This window comes from Galeopterus variegatus, unplaced genomic scaffold, assembly GCF_000696425.1.
Source record: "Galeopterus variegatus unplaced genomic scaffold, G_variegatus-3.0.2 Scaffold961, whole genome shotgun sequence".
Taxonomy (NCBI): domain Eukaryota; kingdom Metazoa; phylum Chordata; class Mammalia; order Dermoptera; family Cynocephalidae; genus Galeopterus; species Galeopterus variegatus.
Window position 1 is genome coordinate 435,161 of NW_007727072.1, and position 23,080 is coordinate 458,240.

The 23,080-nt window shown below is 53.2% G+C and overlaps 2 protein-coding genes across 3 annotated transcripts; both read right to left on the reverse strand.

The window, feature by feature from the left end:
• Nucleotides 1-1,127: 1,127 nt before the first annotated feature.
• Nucleotides 1,128-10,844, reverse strand: CALML4 (calmodulin-like 4). 2 transcript variants are annotated; one of them, XM_008573768.1, is made up of 5 exons: nt 10,766-10,844; nt 10,650-10,680; nt 6,182-6,322; nt 4,685-4,873; nt 1,128-1,388 (listed from the first exon to the last, which is right to left on the reverse strand). In XM_008573768.1, the coding sequence occupies exons 1-5, from the start codon at nt 10,766-10,768 to the stop codon at nt 1,291-1,293; spliced, it is 462 nt and encodes a 153-aa protein (XP_008571990.1). In that variant the 5' UTR covers nt 10,769-10,844; the 3' UTR covers nt 1,128-1,290. The 2 variants fall into 2 exon arrangements, with proteins under 2 accessions (XP_008571990.1, XP_008571991.1); XM_008573769.1 differs by lacking the exons at nt 6,182-6,322; nt 10,650-10,680 and having other exon boundaries at nt 10,766-10,810.
• Nucleotides 10,845-13,509: 2,665 nt separating this feature from the next.
• Nucleotides 13,510-18,382, reverse strand: CLN6 (ceroid-lipofuscinosis, neuronal 6, late infantile, variant). Its single transcript, XM_008573770.1, has 4 exons — nt 18,162-18,382; nt 17,803-17,858; nt 16,238-16,360; nt 13,510-14,953 (listed from the first exon to the last, which is right to left on the reverse strand). The coding sequence occupies exons 1-4, from the start codon at nt 18,375-18,377 to the stop codon at nt 14,683-14,685; spliced, it is 666 nt and encodes a 221-aa protein (XP_008571992.1). The 5' UTR covers nt 18,378-18,382; the 3' UTR covers nt 13,510-14,682.
• Nucleotides 18,383-23,080: the final 4,698 nt, after the last annotated feature.

Here is a 23,080-nt window from a genome sequence, read left to right on the forward strand (position 1 = left end):
CCCCCCCCCCCCCCCCCCCCGCCCCTTCCCCCCCCCCCCCCCCCCCCCGCCGTTTCTCTCCACTAGTCCTGGGGAACTGGCTTAAGATCATGATCAGTCTGGGCTACTTGAGCAGACCATCCTCGTCCCTGGAACTTCGCTGCCTGATAGCCCAGGAACAACTCAAACTTCTGATGGGAGCGTCACAAAGGGCCTTCTCAAGTTCTGCAAGGCCTCAGGGTGGGTGCAATGGCTCACATCCTCTGATTTTCTTTGGTGTGGGGTGTAAAGTGAGACCACTCTTCCCACTGCTTAGCTGATGCTGCCTCTTTCAACACGAGTGTGGGTTCACTCTATACTCTGTGTTTATGAATGAATATCCTGAACTTTGTCACTACGTTAAGGTGACAGGGGGCCTGTGGTACTGCAAGAAATGTTGCTCTGTTTGTTTTAGCTCCTTGTTTATTGCTGTTTCCCAGCTAGCACTGGCTTTATCTTGGAAATGTGGAAGATGGACCCAGCACCCAAATATGGAATATGGCCTTTGGTAGATGGCCCTTTTGAGGAGAGACACTACCGTGGTAACTCAGGATTCCAAAACACAGTTTGCAAAGGCATTTTCAAGTCAGTGTGTCCATCCTTCCCCAGGCTCTGTGAGGAAAGAAGTAGGAGTCCAGCTTTGTGAGGATCCTGAGGCCTTAGGGGTGAAATGATTTGCCCAAAGTCACACAGCTGGGAAGTAGCACAGCCACGACTGGAACCCAAGCCTGACTCCAAACCACAGGTTCTTTCCATGCTGTAGAGGACTGGACTAACGGTAGTTATTAAAATCAATACAAGGGCTTGCCAGTTAGCTCGGTTGGAGCATGGTGTTTTAACACCAAGGCCAGGGGTTTGGATCCTTGGACCGGCCAGCTGCCAAAAAAATAACAAAAAAACCCAGTACTAACCTTTTATTAAAGAGATGCTTGGGCCGGCCCGGTGGCAGTGCGGCGCTTGCGAGCATGGTGGCACTCCCGCCGAGGGTTCAGATTCCATATAGAGAACTGTCCGCTCACTGGTTGAGCGCAGTGCGGGCGCGACACCGAGGGTTGCGATCCCGTTACCCGTCACGAAAAAAGACAAAAAGGAAAAAAAAAAGATGCTAGTACCATGGCTGAAATCATTTATTAGCATTCTTAGTTGTGCTCTGCTACAGTTGGGTAATGTCATCTGCTGCTGCGTTTGCCATCTCCCTCGAGTGAAAAGAACACTCCTTTTTAAAAATTAATCCATCCAGGCCAGGTGGAAGCTCTCTTGCACTCTCTTCATTCAGTAGTCCCGTGCAGGAAGGGTGATCTTATGAATAAATTCATCATACTTCACTTTGCCATTTGGTTCGATATTTGCTTCCCTGAAAAGATCATCCACTGCAATAAATCACATTAATTTTTCAGTTTGGCTTTAGTGTTACATTATAAGACAACAAGTTCTTTGGGGGTTGGGGCTCCCCAGAGGTCTTCCCTGAGTGTCCAATTCACTATTCCCATCGACCAGGACATAAAGAAGTAAGCAGAAAGGGACAACCCACTCCTACTCCCTGCCAGGAGACCACTGATTCAATTTTGAGGTTATCATGCTTTCTACAGGGGCTTGGGTGAGGGGGTAGAGAGGTTTATTGGTGAGGATTCAGTCACTGAAGCGACCCTGTGCTTTTTTTTTTTTTTGAGAAAATATGTGACCCCTGTGCCTATGTTTTTCTTTCTGCTTGGCGGCTGGCACAGGGATCCGAACCCATGACCTATGTATTATAAGGCTCTGCTGTAACTAACTGAGCTAATCAGCCAACCCATGTGCTTGTAACCTTTGGCTTGGACTTTTTACCTTTCACAGCACTCCTTCTCAGCCTCCCAGCAGAACAGACATCCTCTGCAGCTCCATCCTGGGCCACTCCAGCACAGGCTTTGGCCTATCCCTCACTGGCCTGCCCTCTCTTCCAAATTAGCATTCCTTACCACCCCTGCCCCTACACCACGAGAGGACTTAGTGACAAGTGGTGTCTGCTACCGTCACCTTTTTTAAAAACTGTGCTGGAGGGGTATTACGAGAAACAAATTCAACTGTGTAAAGTTTAAAGCATACAAAAATGCCATTGTTCTGCATTGTTCCCCAAAATTCACTTCATTGGTTTGTTTCTTCTGATTCTGGATTCCTGAGACAAAACGCTAGCTTGTCTCAGGTGTTGCCAAGAAGAACCATTTCCGCTTACACCTCTCCACAGTGGCCTTTCGGGCCAGCCCACCTGTGGCTCTGTACTGTCCTCACACTCCTGTGAAAACTGTGTCAACTTCCTCTGGGCAGTTAGAAAATACCCTGTGCGGGCCGGCCCGGTGGCGCACTGGATAAGTGCGCCACTTGGGAAGCGCGGCGGCGCTCCTGCCCGAGGGTTCGGATCCCACATACAGACCGGTTCCCGCTCACTGGCTGAGTGAGGCGCGGGAGCAACGCCGAGGGTTGCGATCCCGTTGCCGGTCCCCGGTCCGGTACGGGGGCAACACTGAGGGTTGCGATCCGTTGCCGGACACGGAAAAAAGACAAAAAAAAAAAAAAAGTGTAATTCCTATGCTCTGCCTAAGCTGAGAGGAGTTCTGAGTACTTTGAGAATGTTGAGGAGACTATAATTTGTCTTATTTCATGGAGAAGCTTCTGCCCATCAGACATATGGTTAAAACCGTCCCAGTGGACAGGCCCAACATCGGTGCCAGCGTCGGTCACTGTGGCCTCTTCCTGTCCGCAACGGGGCAGCACTGCATAGCCAAGTGCTGGGGTCTAAGGATGCCTTCAGGATAGCACGGCCATCCACTCTGTCTCACTTCTAAGACACATGAAAAACCAGGGTACTGAACTCAGCCTGTCGCAGGCCTCAGAAGGGAGGCCCCCGCTGGCGGCCTTCTCTGGCTGTCCAAGGATGCTTCTTAATAAAACTGAAAATTTTCTTTTAATCACTCAGGGTAAAGCATTCCTACTTCTGGCATCATCCTTCCTGTCTCTCGCAGCAAGTGGGAGAGAAACCGGCCTCCCCGCTTGTCTGGCACACTCCGCCAGTGTCTTTGAAATGTCCCTTTGCTGGTTAAACAAATGAGAGATGTTTGGGAGTTTGGGGGCCATGGTGTTGCTTTAGACAGAGAGCATTAACCACAAGAATGGTGGCCCTGCTGCCTTCTCTGCTAAAATGCTACCTGGCACCTAAAGGGCTGAGCAGAGTCCTCGGAGCCTGAGAGGGAAGCCCAGCTCATGATTTCCCCTGTACACATGAAAACAGCCACAGTAAAGACGAGATCGTGATAGCTGCTGGCCTGACAATGCAGGGGGAGAGGGAGCTGCCTGCCCTAGTGCTATTTTTAAACGCTTTGCGCTGCGCCTTTGTGATGGCAGATGACATCTGAGCAGACTGGTGTGTAGAATGTGAGCTCTTCGAGGGACCCCAGGGATCGTCTATTGCAATCTCATGTCCAGCAAGGAAACTGAGGAGGTGAGAGAGGTTTAGAAACTCTTCTGAGGTCTCCCAGAAAGAAGGGGAGCCAAAATTCAAACCTAATTCAGGCCATAACCTCAAAGCCCTTCCAGTGATTTGTCGTGATTTCACCAAAGGCGAAAATTCGGTCATTATCGACGCCTTTTTCCTGTACCTACTTTTAGGGGAGCCCAGCCCTCGCATCCCAACCACAGGCAAGTGGGGTGGCCTAACAAGAAACCCAGCCTCAGTGGACATGGACTCGGGGACAGCTGTGGTGGCAGGACCGAGGAGCTAGCCAGGTGGTGCCCGGCAGGTGGGGAGAAATCCCACAAGTGACCCAGTGTTGGGGTCGCCCTTTACAATGTACAAAAAACGGGCTTTCCCGGTGGCCCGGGCCCCTGCTCTGAGGCAGGCAGGGGTGCGGGCTGCAGGTGGGTGTGAGGCAAAGGCCCGCTCGTGGGGTTCTGTGATCAGGGATGCTGCTCCAACTGTCGCAGCCAAGGCCCCACGGACACGGCTTCTGGAACAGCTCCTTAGAGCTGCCAGAGCTGTGAGGAAGTGGAGCAAAGTAGCATCTCGGTTTGGAAACTCTTGGCATCAACAGCAACTTCAGAGACAGCTGTGGTGAGAGGAAGGCGCCTGAGATGGGGTCGGCGTGTGTCGAGGGGACCTGCATTCAATTCCCAGCTCTGCTGCTTGAAAGCCACCCCTTGCCTGTTGATAAACAGAAAGGAGGCTCCTCTGCTCCGAGAAGTGTCACGGTGAGAGGAAGGCGCCTGAGATGGGGTCGGCGTGTGTCGAGGGGACCTGCATTCAATTCCCAGCTCTGCTGCTCGAAAGCCACCCCTTGCCTGTTGATAAACAGAAAGGAGGCTCCTCTGCTCCGAGAAGTGTCACATGCACTAAATGAAGACCCACGGTGAAAGCGCCAACACGAGGTGAGACCCAAGTAAGTGCTCTGCTGCCCTGCTGCCTGTGGGGTCCCTTCACCCTGGCCAACTTGTCCCCTTTCACCTCCAGGCCCTCTGGGTCTTCCTCCCGGGCTCCAGGTCTGTGCTCCCCTTGCTTGACATTAGCTCACAGTCTTCAGGGACATGTGTCACCTGAGGGGTTCTGCACAATCCTGGTGCCATCCACTGGGCTCTAGTGTTCTCCCCACAACTCCCTATCCCTCTCCAGCTGTTGGGAGACAGGGCCCCAGGCTGTTACCTTCCTTGTGGGTGAGCTTCTCCCCCAGATTCATGAGTTTTGACCGTAGCTCGGACGCCATGATGTAACCTTTCTTCTCCTTGTCCGCCATCAACATGGCTAGAAGAATTTCTTTCTTTGGGTCCTCTTGTTTTATTTGCATGTGCATAATGGTCAGGAAAGTGGAGAAATCCAGCTCTCCATTTCTGTCTAGGAAACCCCCAAACACAGCAGAGTGAGTAGGGAGGAAAAGGCTTTTTGGGGAAGCCAACTGGCCTCCTGCCCAACCTTCAAGGCCAGCTCAAGGCCACCTAATTCAGGCAGTGCCATGACAGTGGCAGTGGTCACGGTGAGAAGGATACAGTTCCTCCTCCTGAGCTCCCACCATGGGCCACTCACTGGACTGGATATGCTTCATTTCAACAACATTCTCAGTGACTGTGGTTATCCTCCCAACAATCCTCAGTGGCTGTGGCTACTATCACCCCATTTTGCCTACTAAGGAGACAAGCACAGAGTGTGGAGTCACATCACAGAGCAGTGGCAGGACCAGGATGTAGCATCACCACCTCTGCTCCCTTCTGCTCCTTCCCTCCTGCCCTGAACTGGAGGGAAATAGATCCACATGTCCATCTCCCCTTGGCGGCCTCCACAGCACACCTTCAAGGATGGACAGGTGACCCCACGTGGGGCCTCAAGCCCCAGTCCTGGGCTAGGCTGCTCACCTGCCTTCCCCCTCCCTGCATCCCTCCCACCACCCCAGCCCCTCCTCCAGGCATGCATGGGGGCCTCAGCCCCAGCCCTGGCCTGGCTTACAAAGGCTGCAAATCATAACTTCTCCTGATCACACTTCCTGTTTAGAGGACGCAGCCACCCTGGCCTCTGACACCACTCCTAAAAACCACAAACCTGGTTTGTTTCTGATTATAAAAGTCCTCTATGTTCCCATAGTTGAATATACAGGAAACAACAACAAAGGGAATGGAAATCACCCATAATCCCATCACCAGAGAGAACCACTCAGTAGCATTCTGGGTGGGTTTTCTTCCGATGTCTAGCAGTATTGCATAGTTTTTAGGTCAGTCTTTGAATTCAGAAGAACTGGGTTCCAATCCTGCTTCCACCATTGGCTCAGGAACTTGGGCAAGTTACTTAGTGGCTCTGGACCTTGATCTTTGCCTGTGAAGGAGCTTAGGATAGTGTCTACTTCGCAGTGTTGTTTGAGCTAAGCACATGGCAGATCCTCAACAAAGGGACATTTTTCTGTCAACACAACATTGGGATCACTGTTAGCACTGGTTTTCTATGGGTTTGTGATAAACTTGCTCAAACGCCTGGATCCCGAGGTCCTCTGTGAGATGGGGGCGTCCCCGGTTGCTTGTGTGATGCACACGCAGATGACCAGGTGTCACCACAGCTCAGTCCCACCTCTCGAACTTCTGAGCTTTTCACACCTGCACGGCCTGCACGCACCTGCTGGGCCCCTCCCTGAGCCCGCTCTAGCTCTAGCTCACTCACCTATGCCGTGAATCTGCAGGTGCTGCTGCGCCTCCCCCGGCGTCGGGCTGGCCCCCAGGCACCTCATCGCCACCAGGAGGTCAGTGGCTTTTATCTTCCCCCTCTGCTGCTTGTCGTACAGGGAGAAGCATTCCTTGTACTCTGTGCACGGCCCGGAAGGGAGGGTCAGTAGCATCGTCTCCCTCCACCCCTGTGCCCTCTCTGCCCTCTGGCGCCTCCCCTAGTCTCCCCCTCCCTTTTGCCCACCCCTTCCCCGCTCCTCTCCTCCTAAGGCTGCCAGATAGAGCAACTGGAAATGCAGAACCGCCAAGTTAAACTGAATTCACAGAAACAATGAACACTTTTTTAGTATAAGTAGATTACAAATTTTGCATGGGATATACTAATACTGGAAAAGTATTTGTAGTTATCTGCAATTCAGTTTTAGCTGGGTGTCCTGTACTTCATCTGGCAACCAAACCCCCCTGCCCCCCGCCCATTCCTGGCTACCCTTCCCCCTCCTTCCTGCCCCCTCCCTTCCTTCTCCTTCCTCTTCCCCCCACTTCTCTCCTTCCTACAACTGACTAACACACCCCAGGAAAGTCTCCTGTAGCCCAGCCCAGGCAGGGCAGGAGCCCACAGCAGGGCATCCAGAACTCCCTGGGGACCTTTGCAAACACAACTTCTCTGAGAAACAGGGTTAATGATGCCTGGATTACTGTGATGACTGTGAGGACCAGAAATCCCCTCCAGGAAGGCCCAGCAGAGAGTGGCTCTCAGATGTGGGGACTTATTGTTATTGTTATTATTATTATTATTATTACAACTGTGGGCACTCGTGGCTCCACTGCCCCAGTCCCAGGCCTCCAGGTGGCTGAACTCTCCAGCTGTCCTCTGACAGAGGTCCTGGTCCTGTTCTCCAAGGAGAAGAGCTGAGGAGAGCTGGCCTGCTGCCCTTTCTCCCTCGGTACTTGGTGGAGATGAAAGGGCTGCTGGAGCGAAGGCCCCTCTAAATCTACAGCCTCACAGCCCAGCAGTGCGGCCCCACCGGCTCCCGAGCCCCACCAACTGAGATTCTGACTCGGGTTGGGGTGGGGCTGCCATCAGGACGCTGTGATTCTCATCCAATCCCATTTGTTTTCCAAATGTGGCAACTGAGGCCACAGGGGGAGCCACCTGCTTGAGCCCCACAGTGGGGACCCAGCCCTGACCCGGGCTATCTGTTCTCTCTCCTGCTTCTCACACCACCCGGGAGGTTCCTCAGAAGCCTGGTGGCTCCCTAGCTGATGACAAGAACATCAGTGACAGCTCACAGCCCTGGGATGTGGTACCATCATTACTCCCTGCAGCCTTCCGGTCTAGGATTTGGGGGTGGGGGGAGGTCGCTAAAGAAAGGCAGGCCAGCTGGCTGGGTCTAGAAACAGATTAGCTAGCCACCTTTATGGAGAGGCTGAAGGGGAAGCCCCCACCTCACATGCTCACCTGCCCTTTCAGAAGGTCCCCAGGCCTGAGCTTCCAGCAGGGCAAACCAGACAGCACCAGGTGGCGGGGGCTGGAGTGGCCCAGGGAAAGCAGGGCCAGAGCCTCTCCTAAGACCCCAGCCTTGGTTCCTGCAAAACTTAATTCCCTGCAAGAAGGCCCAGAGCTAGAGGGGACGATGCCGTCACCTCACATCGGGGGAACAGAGAACGTTGCCCCATGTATGGAGCTTAAACTCAGCCTCCTCCTGGTATACTCCTGGGGACCTCTCAGGGCCACCCCCGCTCTGTCTTCCTGTCCAGCTCTGCCCACAGGACAGGCTTGGGCCCACGGCTCTCTGAGACCTCATCTATGACCAGCGCTGGAAGGTGGTCACCACACCCTCGGGGCCTAGACTGGGCTGGCTCTGCAGCTGGGCGCACTGCACCCACCATGGGCCAGGCTCGCAGCAGTAACTGGGGCCTGTGGCTGCAGGGCAGGGCTCACATGGAGACCCCCCCCCCAACTAACAAACTGTTACATCGACTGTGTCCTGCCTTCCTACCTCCACAAATACACCTTTTAAAGACCTGGAAAGCCAAACCTGGACTTGGAATTCCTGTGCTGGAACAAGACACAGGGCACCCAGAGAACAGCCCTGGCTCCTCCCCCCACCCCTTCTCCCCTGCACCTCCTGGCTCCCCCTTCCTGCTGCTTTTCCTCCCAGTTCAGCGTCTCCCATGCTGTGTATTCCACTACTTTCCCTTGTCCTCGCCTCCCATGACCATGACCTCGTGAGGGCAGGGGTTTGTCTACTATGTCCACTGCTGTATCTCTAATGCCCAGAATGGGGCTGGTGCCAAGAAAGGACTCAAAGACATTTATTGAGTGAAAGAACAAATCGGGTTAAATGAAGTGGATTAAAAATTCCCTTTAGATCTTTTCTTTGAAAATGCAAACACCCCAGGACAAATAAGGGACTTCCCTAAGGATAACACCTGGCTGTGTGCTGAAGAGTGTTTACTGACCAGCTCTGATGATGTGTGCCCATGTTTATTATCACTTAGACATAAAGAATATGTAACACACAATTTACAAAAAATAATAAAATATGCAATACTCTTTATTATGAATTCCATCTAGCCAATTGATTACCACAAGTGAGTTTTGTCAACTCTTGGATTCATTGCCAACCTATAGCTTCAATTCAACCATGATTTGACAAATGACGTTGCCAACATATGCAATTCTTTTTATAGTGAATGTGTTGTCATTAAAGATAAGTGATCTGCTGTTAATCTTTCTCACTTTTATACAAATTATATTCACTATACTAAAACTTCTGTAAAATCTTTAGCGCTACTGATCACCACAGGGCTGTCTTTTTAACTTTTGTTATAGATGTAGGGACTGGAACTCTGCTTGGTCCTACATTAGTTACTAATGGCTGGCTATAACAACGGGCCTGCAAAATTCCTAAAAATGTGGCTGTCACTAGCTGGAGCAAGCCAGCCCCGGCACACGTGTGGGTGACCCCCAGGCTATGCGTGGTCCAGTGTCAAGGGTGTAACTGGCATTATCCCCTCTGTCTGTAGCCCACAGCAGCCCGATGAGGTGGCATCATTATCCCTGTGTCACAGATGAGAAAACTGAGACTCAGAGGTGATAGGACTCCAGATCTGCTGCCTCCAAAGTCCCTGTCCTTCCCACTCCAGTAGACCATCCCTGTCCAGTCTCTCATCCCTTCAGTAAACACTGGTGGCCTCTTTCTTGTGCTATACACTGAGATACAAAGAGAAATTACCTCTTCCCTTCTGAAAGCTTCGGAGGTCCCAGGGGAAAGGGTCAGTGAGCCTCAGAACCAGGTGTGGATGGGGGGACACTGAGGCTGAGAGCTGGACTCCAGCCCTGAGTCCACCATTCAGCATCTCCTGTGGGCCTGGACAATTGGCCCCTGCCCCAGGCTCTGTGTTTTAACACTCCCTCCTCTGACCCTCCTCTGGCCTTGGCCCTCCTCTTGGGATAAAGAGTTCAAAGGTTCTATGAGAAGATGCCCACCTGGAGCCCACAATCCACCCCCCTTCTAGACCAAGGTCTGGATACCTAGAACTTTGGAACCCCTGCTCAGGTACCTAAGCCCACTTCCAGGGCCCACAGGACCCTGGCCTGGATCACAAAGGCACTGTTGTCCCAAGGTGCCTGCAATTTTATCTCCAGTGGTCAGGGAGGGACTCACTAAGAAGGGGACATCTCAGCAGAATCCTGGAGGAATGTGATGCCTCGGGGTGGACTGTCAGGCCCATTGCCATGCATTGTCGGGACAGGTCTTGAAGCTCTAGGCTGGGCTCTAGCCTCTCCTGCCAGGTGCTCTGGGCCATAGCCACTAGGCTCCCCCGTCCAGATATGGGCCTCTGACTTCTTTGTAACCCAACTCTCTCCTTTTGGCCATATGAAAACAGAGCTTGGCGCTGAGGGAAACTGAAGCCTGGTTGGGGCTGGCAGATTAGGGGACCCAGGGAATAAAGTGCTCATACCCAAACTAGGCTTGATGCCAAGGCAGAGGACTTAAGCTGACCCCCCATTTTATAGACAGGGAGACTGAGGCCCAATGAGTAGAAGTATCCTGCCGGAGGGTGCAGACCTGGGCTCTTTTCTCTATCTTGACCAATTACAAAGCCCCCTCCTCCTTTTTTTCCTGCCCTCAGTCATAATGTTTATGCTCTCTCCCCACCCCAAGCCCCTCCTGCTCCAAATCCAACATCAGGTTCTGGAGGGAAACCTAGTGAGCTCTCTCCTATCACCCCAGCTTGTGGATCACGTTGACAAATACAAAGCCCACATTTCTAACTTTGAGGCTTCCCCCCACTCCACCGAGTAGCAGGTCCCCACAGCAGCCAGCCCTTGCCTGTGGGTGGGCCCAGCTCTGTCTGCAGAGCCTTCTCTCCCACGAACAAAAAATGAACTGAGTAAATTGCCTAATGAGACCCATATTTTGCTGTGAGTTGCTAATCAAAGAGCAAACCCGACCTACCATTAATTTGGTCCTGGGAAAGAAACTTGGCCTGCAGCAGAGAGGAGAACAGTCAGGGAAGGGCTCCACTGAAGGCCGCTCCCCGGCCCCTGCCGAGCTGCCAGACCCTCACTCACCATGACAGGGCTCCAGCTGCCTCAGAACGGCCTTCCTGCTTCCCTTCCCTCGGCTTCAAGTTGAAAGTCCGCTAAGCTGGGTGGAGGCCAGTAATAAATCCCCAGCTGCCATGGAGACCGGGCCCCACGCCATCAGGGTCAGATTCCAGCTTCCTGCACCGCCGAGGCCCCACCAGCCTGGGCAGGCTGCAGAAGGGCTCTCCCGGGACTCCTCCAGTCCCCGCCTCGGGAAGCCGATGCTCTGCAGAGAAGTGACAAATGCTGCTGATTTGCTGTGTGACCTGCGAGTCGTTTCATCTCTTGTGCCTCAGTTTCCTTACTGGGCCACATTACAGGGCTGCTGGGAGAATCAGATGGCCAGAGCAGAGTCAGTTCCCAGCGTGTGCCAGCTGTCGTCCCTCCTTCCGGGGACTCTAGGGTGAGGGGAGGGGGGATGGCACCTGGGCTGGGTCTCCTGCCCCAGCCGAAGAAGGCTACTCAGGGGGCTCGGAGTGAGGCCTGTTAGGTGGCTTTCCCCTGCCCAAGAAGGCTACTCCTTTTCTTTCTTTCCCTCCTCTCCCCACCTGCAGCCCCCACCCCTTCTGGCAGAATTGGGAAGTTCTGCTGCTCCCCCCACCCCCAAAGGAAACGGGGCAGGCTGGAGCAGTTCCCTAGAGCTGCCTGCTGGGCGTCCCCAGGCTCTTGCCCTTCCTTATCTTGAGACCTCATTTACCTGTTGTGCAGCCCGAGGCCCCTGCCCATGGCTGGTGGCTGCTTGTCGGCGGGGCTCCACATCCAGGGTTCGGTGCAGGCTGCCAGGGCACCTCCCTCCAGCTGCCCTAGCAAGCTGACCCCAGGCCCCACACTCACCCTGGGAGTGCCCACGTGGCGGGCAGCAAGGAGCTGTGCTGGAGGGATGCTGGCAGGACCGAGGGGACGCACACTCGGGGAGATCGGGTGGGTCGGGTGCCGTGCTCCTCACCAGTTCCCGGTGAGGCTGATGCCGCAGGTCTGAGGACCACACTGAGTAGCCAGGGCCTGGAGTGGTGCTTCCCAAACTTGAACCCACATCAGAATCATCTGCAGGACCCATCCTGGCAGAATTTACATGTTCCTCTGCCATCCTGATGCCTCTAGTTGTCCAGGCTAGTCATCCAGGCCACACTTTGAGAATCACTGACCCACACAGTTTTCTAGGTGGTGTGAAACCATGTTCCATCAGGAAGTATTTCTTTTCTTTTCTTTTTTTTTTTTTTTGTGACCAGTAAGGGTATCGCAACCCTTGGCTTGGTGTCTCCCGCACCGCGCTCAGCCAGTGAGCACACCGGCCACTCCTATACAGGATCCGAACCCGCGGCGGGAGTGTTGCTGCGCTCCCAGCGCTGCACTCTACCGAGTGAGCCACGGGGTCAGCCCCATCAGGAAGTATTTCTAAGGAAACAGTTCCAGTAAACAGCCCAGAGGTCTCAGTCAGTCTAGTTGTCCAGGCCACACTTTGAGAATCACTGACCCACACAGTTTTCTAGGTAGTGTGAAACCATGTTCCATCAGGAAGTATTTCTTTCTTTTTCTTTTTTTTTTTGTGACCGGTAAGGGTATTGCAACCCTTGGCTTGGTGTCTCCCGCACTGCGCTCAGCCAGTGAGCACACCGGCCACTCCTATACAGGATCCAAACCCGCGGCGGGAGTGTTGCTGCGCTCCCAGCGCTGCACTCTACCGAGTGAGCCACGGGGCCGGCCCCATCAGGAAGTATTTCTAAGGAAACAGTTCCAGTAAACAGCCCAGAGGTCTCAGTCAGGGACACGAATCTCCAAGGCTCCCTAATTTGCTGTGGTTTCTTTTCCTTTCTAAATATTCACTTTCATTTTAATTTTCAATTCACATTTTCCTCCCGTTTTCTTATCAATGGCCCCCCCAAATCATATATGCTTCAGGCCTCACACAATGAGGCTGGCCCCTGCTTATGAGATTTCCATAAGTCCTTTGGTGCAGAAGCATCCTGGGCAGGGGGGCCCCCCAAATCATATATGCTTCAGGCCTCACACAATCAGGCTGGCCCCTGCTTATGAGATTTCCATAAGTCCTTTGGTGCAGAAGCATCCTGGGCAGGGGCTTGAAGGAGCGGTATCCTTAAGGTAGGGAAGGAAGCAAGTGAACTTGCTGGCCACATAGGCGGACATAGACACACGACTTGAGTGGTCTCCTGTCTGAAGCTACCCTTCCCTGTTTTCTGGTAACATCAGCCCCAGTAACTCTCCGCGGCTGTGCGGTGAGGCCGAGACCTTTAACTATCAAGAGCCAAGCCCTAAGAGATCAAGTCAAGTGACTTGCTCAAGTCTAAGTGCCAACCTCCAACAAACCAGCCTCCCATCTTTTCTCAAAGGGCACCCTCTGCTTCAGCCTCTGGTGCAGAGCTGGCCCAGCAGATGGGACGCCCTGTGGGACATCCCTGAGGGGAAGGTCTGGAGATGTGCTATCCTGTCCTCCCACTCCCAGCCCCTCTGGAACTGACTGGGAAGAGGCCCTTCTTGCCCCCACCCCCAGGAGTCTCCTAAGTGGCATGGAGGTCCAGCGGGCAGTCGTAGCTCCTGCTCCTGGCCAGACAGGGGCTGAGAGGGCCCTTGGGGTCTGGCAGGGCTGTTGCTGGGTGAGCTTCCAGCTCCAGCCTGGGCCCCACACCCGCCAGTCTCCCCGCCCCACTCCAGTGTACTCCCTCCTGCCTCCCCAGTTCACATCCAAAGCAAGAAACAGCTACCAACCAGGCTTGGCTCCACACCAGCTTTATTCATGCCTCTCACCACCCAACGCTGCTGGCAGACAAACTGACCCAGGGCCGGGGGACCCCTTGGAGCTATGGGGGGACCCCACCATGAAAGGAGACTGAGGCACGGGGCTCCCTGAGAGCACAGGAGAGGAGGCAAGGCCAGTAGGGCAAGGCAGGCCCCTCTGAGCCCCATCAGCATGTACTGGCCATTGCTGGCCAGAGATGAAGCTGTGACGCCTTCTGCTGGGAGGGGACCTGAACCCAATGCCTGCGAGAGGTGAGCTGGGGGAGGGGAGCAGAGGGGGCCGCTTATGCTGAGAATGAGGCCTCCCTTTCTGGGAGCAGGGCCACTGGCAGAAGGTAGGAGGTTCAGGCCGAGAAAGCTGACTGGAGAGAGCCTCAAGGAGTCCCCTAACCCCTGTAATGGGGCTCAGGGAACAGTGCAAGTAGTTGGGAACTCTGCCTCCAGCAGCAGCTCAAAAACGTGCAGTTGGGCTGAAACAAAGCTGGGCCACAATTCTTCTGGAATATGAGAAGGGAGAGACCCCAAGCGAAGGCTGGCGCAGGCAGGGGAGTGTGCTGGGCCTCTGGCTCCCTGGGCTTGGGGAGATGCAACACCATGTGGGGCCTGAGGTTGGGTGAGGGTCTGGGGTACACGTGCCCCTCCCAGGCTGGGAGAGGGTGGTGCCGGGGCAGGCCTGACGGATGAGCCAAGGGGTGGGTGAGTGAGACACCAAGTCCCGTCTTGGCTTCTGTCTCACCCAGGCCTCTCCTGCATGGCTATGAGAAGACATCCCAGGAAGAACAAATTGGCCCTGAGCAGTGAGAGTGCAGTCAGGGCCCCCAGCAACAGTCAGGTGCAGAGAAGGGCAGGGGCCTGGATATTGGCCTAGACACGCTTCCTAAAACTAGATCTGATCCTGAGAAGATCCAACCAAACAGAAACTTGACCAAAACAATCAACTCTTACAATGACTCTGCACACACGTACACAATAGGCACATGCATACACATACACCACTCCACGTGCACGATATGCATACCCTGCCCATGTTCTCAGTCACTGTGTGTACACCGACACACAACACACGCACCTGCACACCCCGTGCTCAGACACCCTCCATGGCCCATCTCCACCCAGCAGAGCACCAGTAGCTGTTGCCAGGGAGGGACTCAATGCCGACTGCTGACGTGGAGGGTGTAGAAGGCCCAGGGCTCAGGGACATAGATGACGCCTGGGTACTTCTTCCTGAGTACAGGGTCATTCCACAGCCAGGCCACCCAGAGCACCACGAGCAAGAGGGTGAGGGCGAAGGAGTGGAAGAGGAAGAGGCCATTGCTGTCCAGGAAGAGGTGCTTGCGCTTCTGGTGCAGGACGAGGGCCAGCATGGCAAAGAAGGTGAAAATGAAGAGGATGAAGATCTGGCCCTCAGTGACCAGGTACCTGGAGAGACCAGTGGGGAGGTGAGGCAGGTGCCATGGCCACACTGTCTGCATGCATCCCTCCTTGCATCAGTTGGGACAGCTCAGCTAGTAAACAGGCTTGGTAAACCATGCCACTCGAGGCTGCAGCCCATGTGCAGCATACTGATTTGACCTATTAGTTACTAGTTTTAAAATGTTTACATTTGTTGCCAATATTTAAATTATAGGATACCTGAAAATATGGACTTCTGGCTTCTCTGTCATGTTAGGTTTATATTTACACATGACAAAAACTACTAGAGGAGAAAGCAGCTACCCCCTTTTGAGACAGCATTGTTCTACAGTTTGCCATAGTCCCCACCATTCCCTATTGCCTCACTTGCCTGCTTGATGCATTTCTGTTACCCACTTGATTCCTGTAGGCATTAGAGTTTGAGAATGCAGTTGTAATTTATGGGAATTTATTTATTACCTAAATAAATTTATGTAATTTGTACTGTTTCCCAGGGTTCCTGCAGTACCTGAGGCACTACCTAGCACATGGCCAACAGCTGAGTAATACTTGTTGGAGGGCTTCTGAGAGGTTATCTAGTCCACTCCCCTGGCTCTAAGGAGAACCATAATGCTGATCCATTCCACTCAAGGAACTACAGCTCTGCAATTTAGTGGCCGTGTGACCTTGGGGAATTTACATGACATCTTGGAGCCTCTGTTTCTCACTTATGAATGGGGGCATACATAGCCTTACCTTGCAAGGTTACTGACAAGAGCTGTGTACACCTCTTCCCTGGAAAAGCATTTTGTTCAATGAGTGGTTGCTGCTACTACCGCAGCTATTGCTGCACCAACACACTATGGGTAAGAACGAGGCAAGAAGCACTCTCCCATGTCTGGCCTCTTCCCTCTTGTTGTGGATGTCACCACTCCTTCTAATCCTGTCTTCAGGGAGCTTACAGATTAGCCCTGGTGGACCCCTCAGCCAGGCAGGGGGCAGCTGGAGCTGGCCCCAGGAAAGAAGGCCCTTTTCATTTACACAGAGGCTTCCCATTAAAATCGGGTCCAGTCCCGACCAAGGCCCTCCTTGGGATACCCACAATCCCTGGAGGGGGGTGACCTGTCTCCAAGGCAGAAGTAACAGAGGAGGGCCAAGGGCCTGGCTGAGGCCTGGGTCCTCCTTAATGGGAAGAGTGAGTTGCCTCATCTGGGGCCACACAGCAGGTCTGCGGTCACACGTGGATTTTACTGTGTTGGCTCACTGAAAGACCCTGCCCTGCCCCCATCCCAGGCACCAATGTCCACTCACCAGTAGTACAGGCCACTGGGTACCATCAGGAGCAGGGCCGGCCCTGGCATAGAGCTCTCGGCTTTGGAAGCCGTGAAGCAGCCGCTGAAGTACATGAAGAGGATGAGGAAGAAGGGGATGTACCTGCAAAGGGAGGCCAGCACCTGACGGGCCTGCCCAGCTGCCCTGGCCACCCGCCTCCACCCAGGTCCTCTTCCGCGCCAGCTCTGCACCGGTCCCTTGCACAGTTGCATGGAGTGTTACTTCATGATTTGCAAACACCTGGCTTGGGTAAGGGGCGTTCCTCTCCACCCAGCCTTTCCGTGCTGGGGGTCAAGGGTGGGGCAGGAGCTGACACATGCAAATCGGAGGCCCACAGGCTACAGGGTGGGGGCGCCCTTCCACACTACCCTGGTCATCTCTCTCACTCTACATGGGGGCGTCTCCGCCTCCTGCAGGTGCCTGGACACCAGCAACCCCAGCCCCACGCTGGCCTGGAAATAGGTGTACCCAGCAGGGCTGAGGATGGAGACCCAAGGTCCAGGCAAAAAAAAAAAAAAAAAAAGAAAAAGAGAACAGTGCCTGCAGGAGGCCTCCAAGGAGCTCTGCAAAGTCCCCCCACTCACACTCAGCCCACAGCCTCACCCCTCAACATCTCACCTAAAGTCCCACCCTGTCCCGTCTCCACACAGAGCTCCTTTCCTCCCACCTGTGCTGACACACACACACCTTTTCCTTTCTCATCCCTCCATATGGCCCCATACCCACCCCCACGCGCCCTCTCCTGCGCTTTCCCCAGGCCTCTGTCCTCTCTCCTGTTTCCTTCCCCAACCTTCCGAGGGAACGCCTTCTGGTCAAAGCCAGGGGAAGCTGGCAGGAGGCCTGTCCTCGGCCCCGGGGACCTGCTGTGCCAGGAGGATCAACTTCCTATGCCCCCAAGCAGACCCTGGAGATACCAGGGCAGGGCATGTGTGGCATGAGTGAGTCCCCCTCACTCAGGAGCAGGGGCCACCAGGTCCAGGGCTGGCTCGACACTTCCCGGCTGTGCAACCATCTAGCCCTGCTCCCTCTGGCCTCAGTTTACCCTGTGTAAGATAGAGGGTTGGAACAGAGGACGCCTCCGGCTTGGGCCCTGAATCTCCTGAGGCTGAGCCCACATTTCTAAGGGTTCCTCCTGACTGCGGGTAAAGGCGGATGGGGGAAGGAGATCCCCTGGGAGTTCTGAGGAGGGGGGAGCACAGACTGCGCCCCCCCCAACCCCTACCACGTCCAGTTGGCGCTCCCCAGCTTATGGCATTCCCAAAGAGCACGGCCTGACACGGTGGGCCCCCTCCTCCGTCCCCACCCCCACATCGCCATGGGCCGGGGGCTTGTTTATCCGGGCGGGCCGCGTCCTCCGCAGGCTGCAGGCTCGGCCGGGAGGGACACAGCCGCTCGCTGCCCTCTGGCGGCCGCCGCGGGCACTGCGGGCGGGGTCCCCGGGGCAGCGTCACCAGCGGCCGAGCTCCCAGCGCCTTCACGGGGGACGAGAACGCCATTCCGGCCGCCCCACAGACACATGGAGACGCGGGGCCAGGGTCACTCACCACATGGAGTGGCCCAGGTACTCGTCATAGTAGTAGAGCAGCTCGAAGGAGTCGATCTGAGGGAGGCAGGCGCGCAGGGTGAGAGGGAAGTCGGGCGGGAGCTGTCCCCGGCCCCAGGGGACCCTCTGGCCACCCTCCTCCCGACCCAGGCCTGCCCGACCGCCCTCATCGCCGTCCGGGGCCTCGTCCTCTATCAGAGGGGCCCAGGTGGGAGCCAGGTGACCACCACTTTCTGACAGTACGTGACACCCTGGCTAGGCGATGGCACCCCCACCCGGCAGGACGCCTTTGACACGGGGCGGCCGGGCGCTGGGCAGTGTCCTTAGCCTCCCAGGCAGGCAACTGGGGGGTGGCCTCACCAGCGTCTCGGGCTTGAGGTTCCTGATGATGGGGTTCTCTCGGACCGACAGGTGGTGCTGGTAGCCACTGAAGAGCAGGCGGTGGTTGACCGAGTCGCCCACCAGGTGGATGCTGGCGCCCATGATGAAGGTGATGATGCTGATGTAGATCACGGAGCGCGGCAGGGTGCGGGGGGACCGCTCGATGAGCTGAGGTTCGGGGTGAGGCGACAGCATGAGCCCGCCTCTGTCACCTCCGTTACAGCACGTGACATCCCCTGCCTCCCTCCCTCACACCTGGGGTGGGAGGGACACCACAGGTTGGAACGTTATTACAGTAGTGGTGGGTCCCTTTAGTGGGCCACCCAGCCTCCGGATTCTCACATGATCCCTGTGAACCCAGCAGGGGCCAGAGCATAGCACCCCCCTTTCCCAGACTGGAAATAGGGGGCCCAACTCCTTGCCCAAGGTCATACATGAGCCACGTGCTAGAGGTGACAGCCAGGACTTCACAGCAGCAGTCCAGGCTCTGAACCCAGCTCTGCCCCTGCCGCCAGCTGTGCCCCTGGGTGGCCGGGTCAGCCTGCTAAAGGGACCCCCTGGTCTCTACATGAGTGGTCCACGGCAAACGCAAAGAAAATACTTGGGATGAGGCGGGAGCTTCTGAGACTACATTATTTAACCAAAAAGATTTCTCTGAATTCTGATATTACACCCCTCCTATGTTTGAAGATCTGAAATGCCTTTGTTCAAAACAAAATGATGGAGCTAGTAGAAGGTGATGGTAAGTTTAAGAGCGTTGATTTGGCAAAGTGCAAAGCCAGCAGCCCCTGCTCTGTGCCCCCAGTGGCACCTCAAAGTCAGGGCTCTCTAGGCCAGAGGATGGAGTTCAGCCTCTGATGCTGCCTTTCCTGCTACCTGGTCCCCCCTGCCTTCCCAGCTGGTCCATCACCTCTCCCTGGACACCCCAATCACTCCTTCTGCCTTGGCCTCCCCGAATGTTTTATGGTTTCCAAGCACAGCCTTGTCTTCAGATGCTTCTCCCTGAACACCTCTCCCATTTCACCCACTGGCACACAGGGCTGAGGCCCAAATCAGATGCCCTCCTCAGGGGCGCTTCCTCCCTCCCTCCCAGGCAGAGGTGGCTTTGCCTCACTGGGCCCCAGGCCCTTGACGTGCCCCTCTACACAGCCACCACCCCCCAGAAGCCGGCGACAGAAAGCCTGATTCAGTGCACCAGGCACGGCACCAGCTTCTTGCTGGGTGAAGGAAGGAATGAGGACGAGAGGGGAAGGCGGGGGCCTGGGACTGTACCTTGAGCAGGAGAAAGGGTGTGATGACATTGTAGGCCATGTGGAAGTAGTCCCCGGCGCTGGGCTTGTTGAGCGGAAACCATTCAAGGGGGAACACCAGCTGGAGAGCACAGGAAGAATGGGCTCACCCGGGCACAGCCTCTTGAGGCCCTCAAGGAGTCAGCCCCAGCTCTCCCCCCAGTACATACACTTAATTTTTTCTGTGAGCTCTAGGGACATTCTTGGCAGCCCCAGGACAAAGGTACATGTAGACGGGGAAACTGAGTCCCAGAGAAGGTAAACAGACTTGTCACCATCATACAGTAGATGCAAATCCAGGGCCTCACCCTGTGCCCCTCTCCCAGGGGGTATTAAATAAATGTCCCTGGATACTGGTCTGGGAGTCGAGAAGTTCCTTTGGGACCCAGTTGTGCCACCAACTTGCTAGGTGACCCAGAGCTAGTCTTTCCCCTCTCTGGGCCTCAGTTTCCCCATCTGTAACATAAGAGAGGTGACCCAGGCAGTCTACTTGAACCCTTTGGGCTCTGGCATTCCAGGTCCTATGATGATGACACAATCTCCTGACTGCCTGGCCCAAGTGTGGAAAAATGTGCTATCCACTGAGTGGTTGGAACACTTTGAAATCAGGTCAAAAGTATACACTAAGAAATAGAAATAAGTATGGTCTATAAAGTAACTTCAATTCTCCCTTCTCTACTCTCCCTGAGAGAAGGAGGGCCAGGGCAGTTCCTCCCATCTGGAACATCCTCTGTCCTCCTCCTGGTCTACCCCACTGAGTCCTGGCCTTGTCCAGGGCAGCCTGAAAACCCCTATGCAAGGTCAAAACATTTCACAAACCCCCAAACTGGTCTCCTGGTATCTGTTGATTGAAAACACATGCAATGACCAAAAGTTTCAAAGATTTAAATGTTCATCTCTTTTAACTCAGAAATGCCATATTGGATAAAACTAATCCATGGAAATAAAACTCCCAAGACACAGGAATCTCAATCCCTTTTTCTCTTCTCCTGTCTTACTCGATGTATATGTGTGTGTATCTTTACCCATATCTATAGTGGAACATCCCCTGTTCTCCTCCTGGTCTACCCCACTGAGTCCTGGCCTTGTCCAGGGCAGCCTGAAAACCCCTATGCAAGGTCAAAACATTTCACAAACCCTCAAACTGGTCTCCTGGTATCTGTTGATTGAAAACATATGCAATGACCAAAAGTTTCAAAGATTTAAATGTTCATCTCTTTTAACTCAGAAATGCCATACTGGATAAAACTAATCCATGGAAATAAAACTCCCAAGACACAGGAATCTCAATCCCTTTTTCTCTTCTCCTGTCTTACTCGATGTATATGTGTGTGTATCTTTACCCATATCTATATATACGTTTGCTGAAACACTCTTTGAGATAGCAAAGTACTAGAAACAGGCTGACTCTTCAACCAAACAAGACTCGTTGAATACATTGTAGTACACTTTACTATGGAAGGTTAAGAAGCCATTGACAGAAATTATACCTTATATGTACTAACATAGAGAGATATCCATGGTATATTCTAAAATAAGACAAGCAAGTTGCACAATCAAGTATAAAGTAAAATCTCATTTTGGTTTCCAAAAAAAAAAAAAGCACATATGTAGGGTGCAAGGATATATCCCAAACTGTTAGGAGTGGGATTGGAAAGGGGTAAGGACAGTCTGATACTTCTTTATGTTACAATTACTAGGTGTTACTTTTATAACTTGCAAAAGTTTTTATTCTTAGTTATTACAAAGTCAGGACTATTATGCCTACATTTAAAAAGCTCTAGCGTATACAGAAGCTTTCCAAATATACACCTTCTCAACAAGTTCCACTTAGGGTTACAGTGGCCACAGCAACTCTGGGCAGGATGGGGGAAGTGATGTGCCCAACAGGAGACCCTGTGAGGCCAGCTGAGGCTGAGTCCCAGTGAGTGAGAGGAGCCATGAGCCCACTCCTGGCCTCATCTCTCCCCCTCCCCAAGCACCAGTTTGATGGGCAGCTCGTGTGGCCCCCAATATGTGGGACCTTCATGATGGAAGAGGGCTCAGGGCAGCCAGTCCAACTAGTGTTCTTAGAGATGAGAGAAATAAAGCCCAGAGGATAGTGACGTGACCAGGGTCACCCACAAACCTTACAAGATGCCCTGACTCCTGGCTCAATCCCTCTTCTTTTCCTCACATTTAAAAAGCAACATGTAAACCTTACAAAAAGTCTGCAGAAAGGAGAACCAGCATCCACCATAACTCTGTGACACCGCCGCCAGGACGGCTTTTCTTTATCCCCTTCAAGTCTTTGATCCCAACTATCCAATATTGTTACTGACTTGCAATCAGTCAGTATGCATGCTTTTATTCTCCTTAAATATTCCAGGTTGCTCTATAGTATCCATGATTTCTGTTTATTGGCTAGGTAAAAATCTCTATACTGGATATAGCAAAATTGATTTACCCAGTCCCTACTGCTGGACACTGAAGTCACTTCCAAGTTTTGGCTATTATAAGCAACACTGCAATGAACATCTTTGGGCGGAGAAACCGTCATCTTCCCGCTGATTACATCCTCAGGGTAGATTCTTGGAAGGGGCGTTACTGCATCAGGAGGGATGAACATTTTAAGCTTCTGGATATAAATGTGACAGAGAGTTCTACGCTGTTGGTAAAGGGGGAGGTTCTGGGCCAGAGTACCCGGGTTCAGATGCTGGCTCTCCACTTGCCAGGTGGGTGACCTTAAGCCAGTTCCTTAACCTCTCTATCCTCAAGTTTCCTCGTTCATAAAATTGGGACTAATAATAGTATTGATGTGAGAATTAAATAAATTTGGACATGTAAAGAACCTAGAACAGAGAAAACACTCAGTGTATATTTGCTGCTATTTTTACCTTACTGTTGTTATTATTAGTAGTAATTCAATAAAAATGAATTGAGCACTTATTGTGTTAGGTTCTATTCTAGGTACTAGTTACTACCTTGCCAAACTGCTTTCCAAAAAGACTTTGCAAATTTGCATTATCACTAGCATGTGTGAGGTGCCAGTGTCAGCATTGGATATAGTTATTTTTACCACCCCCACATACAAAAATAACAACTTGGTACATGGTGAAACTCACTCATTTTTTTTCACATCCTATTGTCTGTCTGTCTGTCTGTCTATCTATCTATCTATCTATCACAAGTAAGGGGCTTTGGTGCTCTTCCAGTATGAATCTCCTCTGTGGAGGCCACCACACTAATTATGAAGTAGCCTTGGAGGGAAGGGGATCATTTCACCAAATGACATTAAAAATTACCCGAGGCTCAGAGTCATATTTAATATGCACAATCAATCTATAGTCTTCATCTCCAGAAAAATATTAGCCCAAGGAAGTTGGGAAGGACAGAGGGGACGCCCTGCGTCCTTTCCCTTATGCCTCTGTCTGACTTGTACATTTGGTTAAATCTGGTTCGCCTACTCCAAGATACAGGCTACAGCGGGCATAATAATTCAGGTCCCCCAGACACACCCACTTGCTGGCAGTTGCTTGAGTGGCCACAGTCATGGCACTAAAGGATACGAAAGCATCCAGGCCTATTCTCTTAGTGTACTGGGAGATACAGGGGAAAGGACTTGCCCAG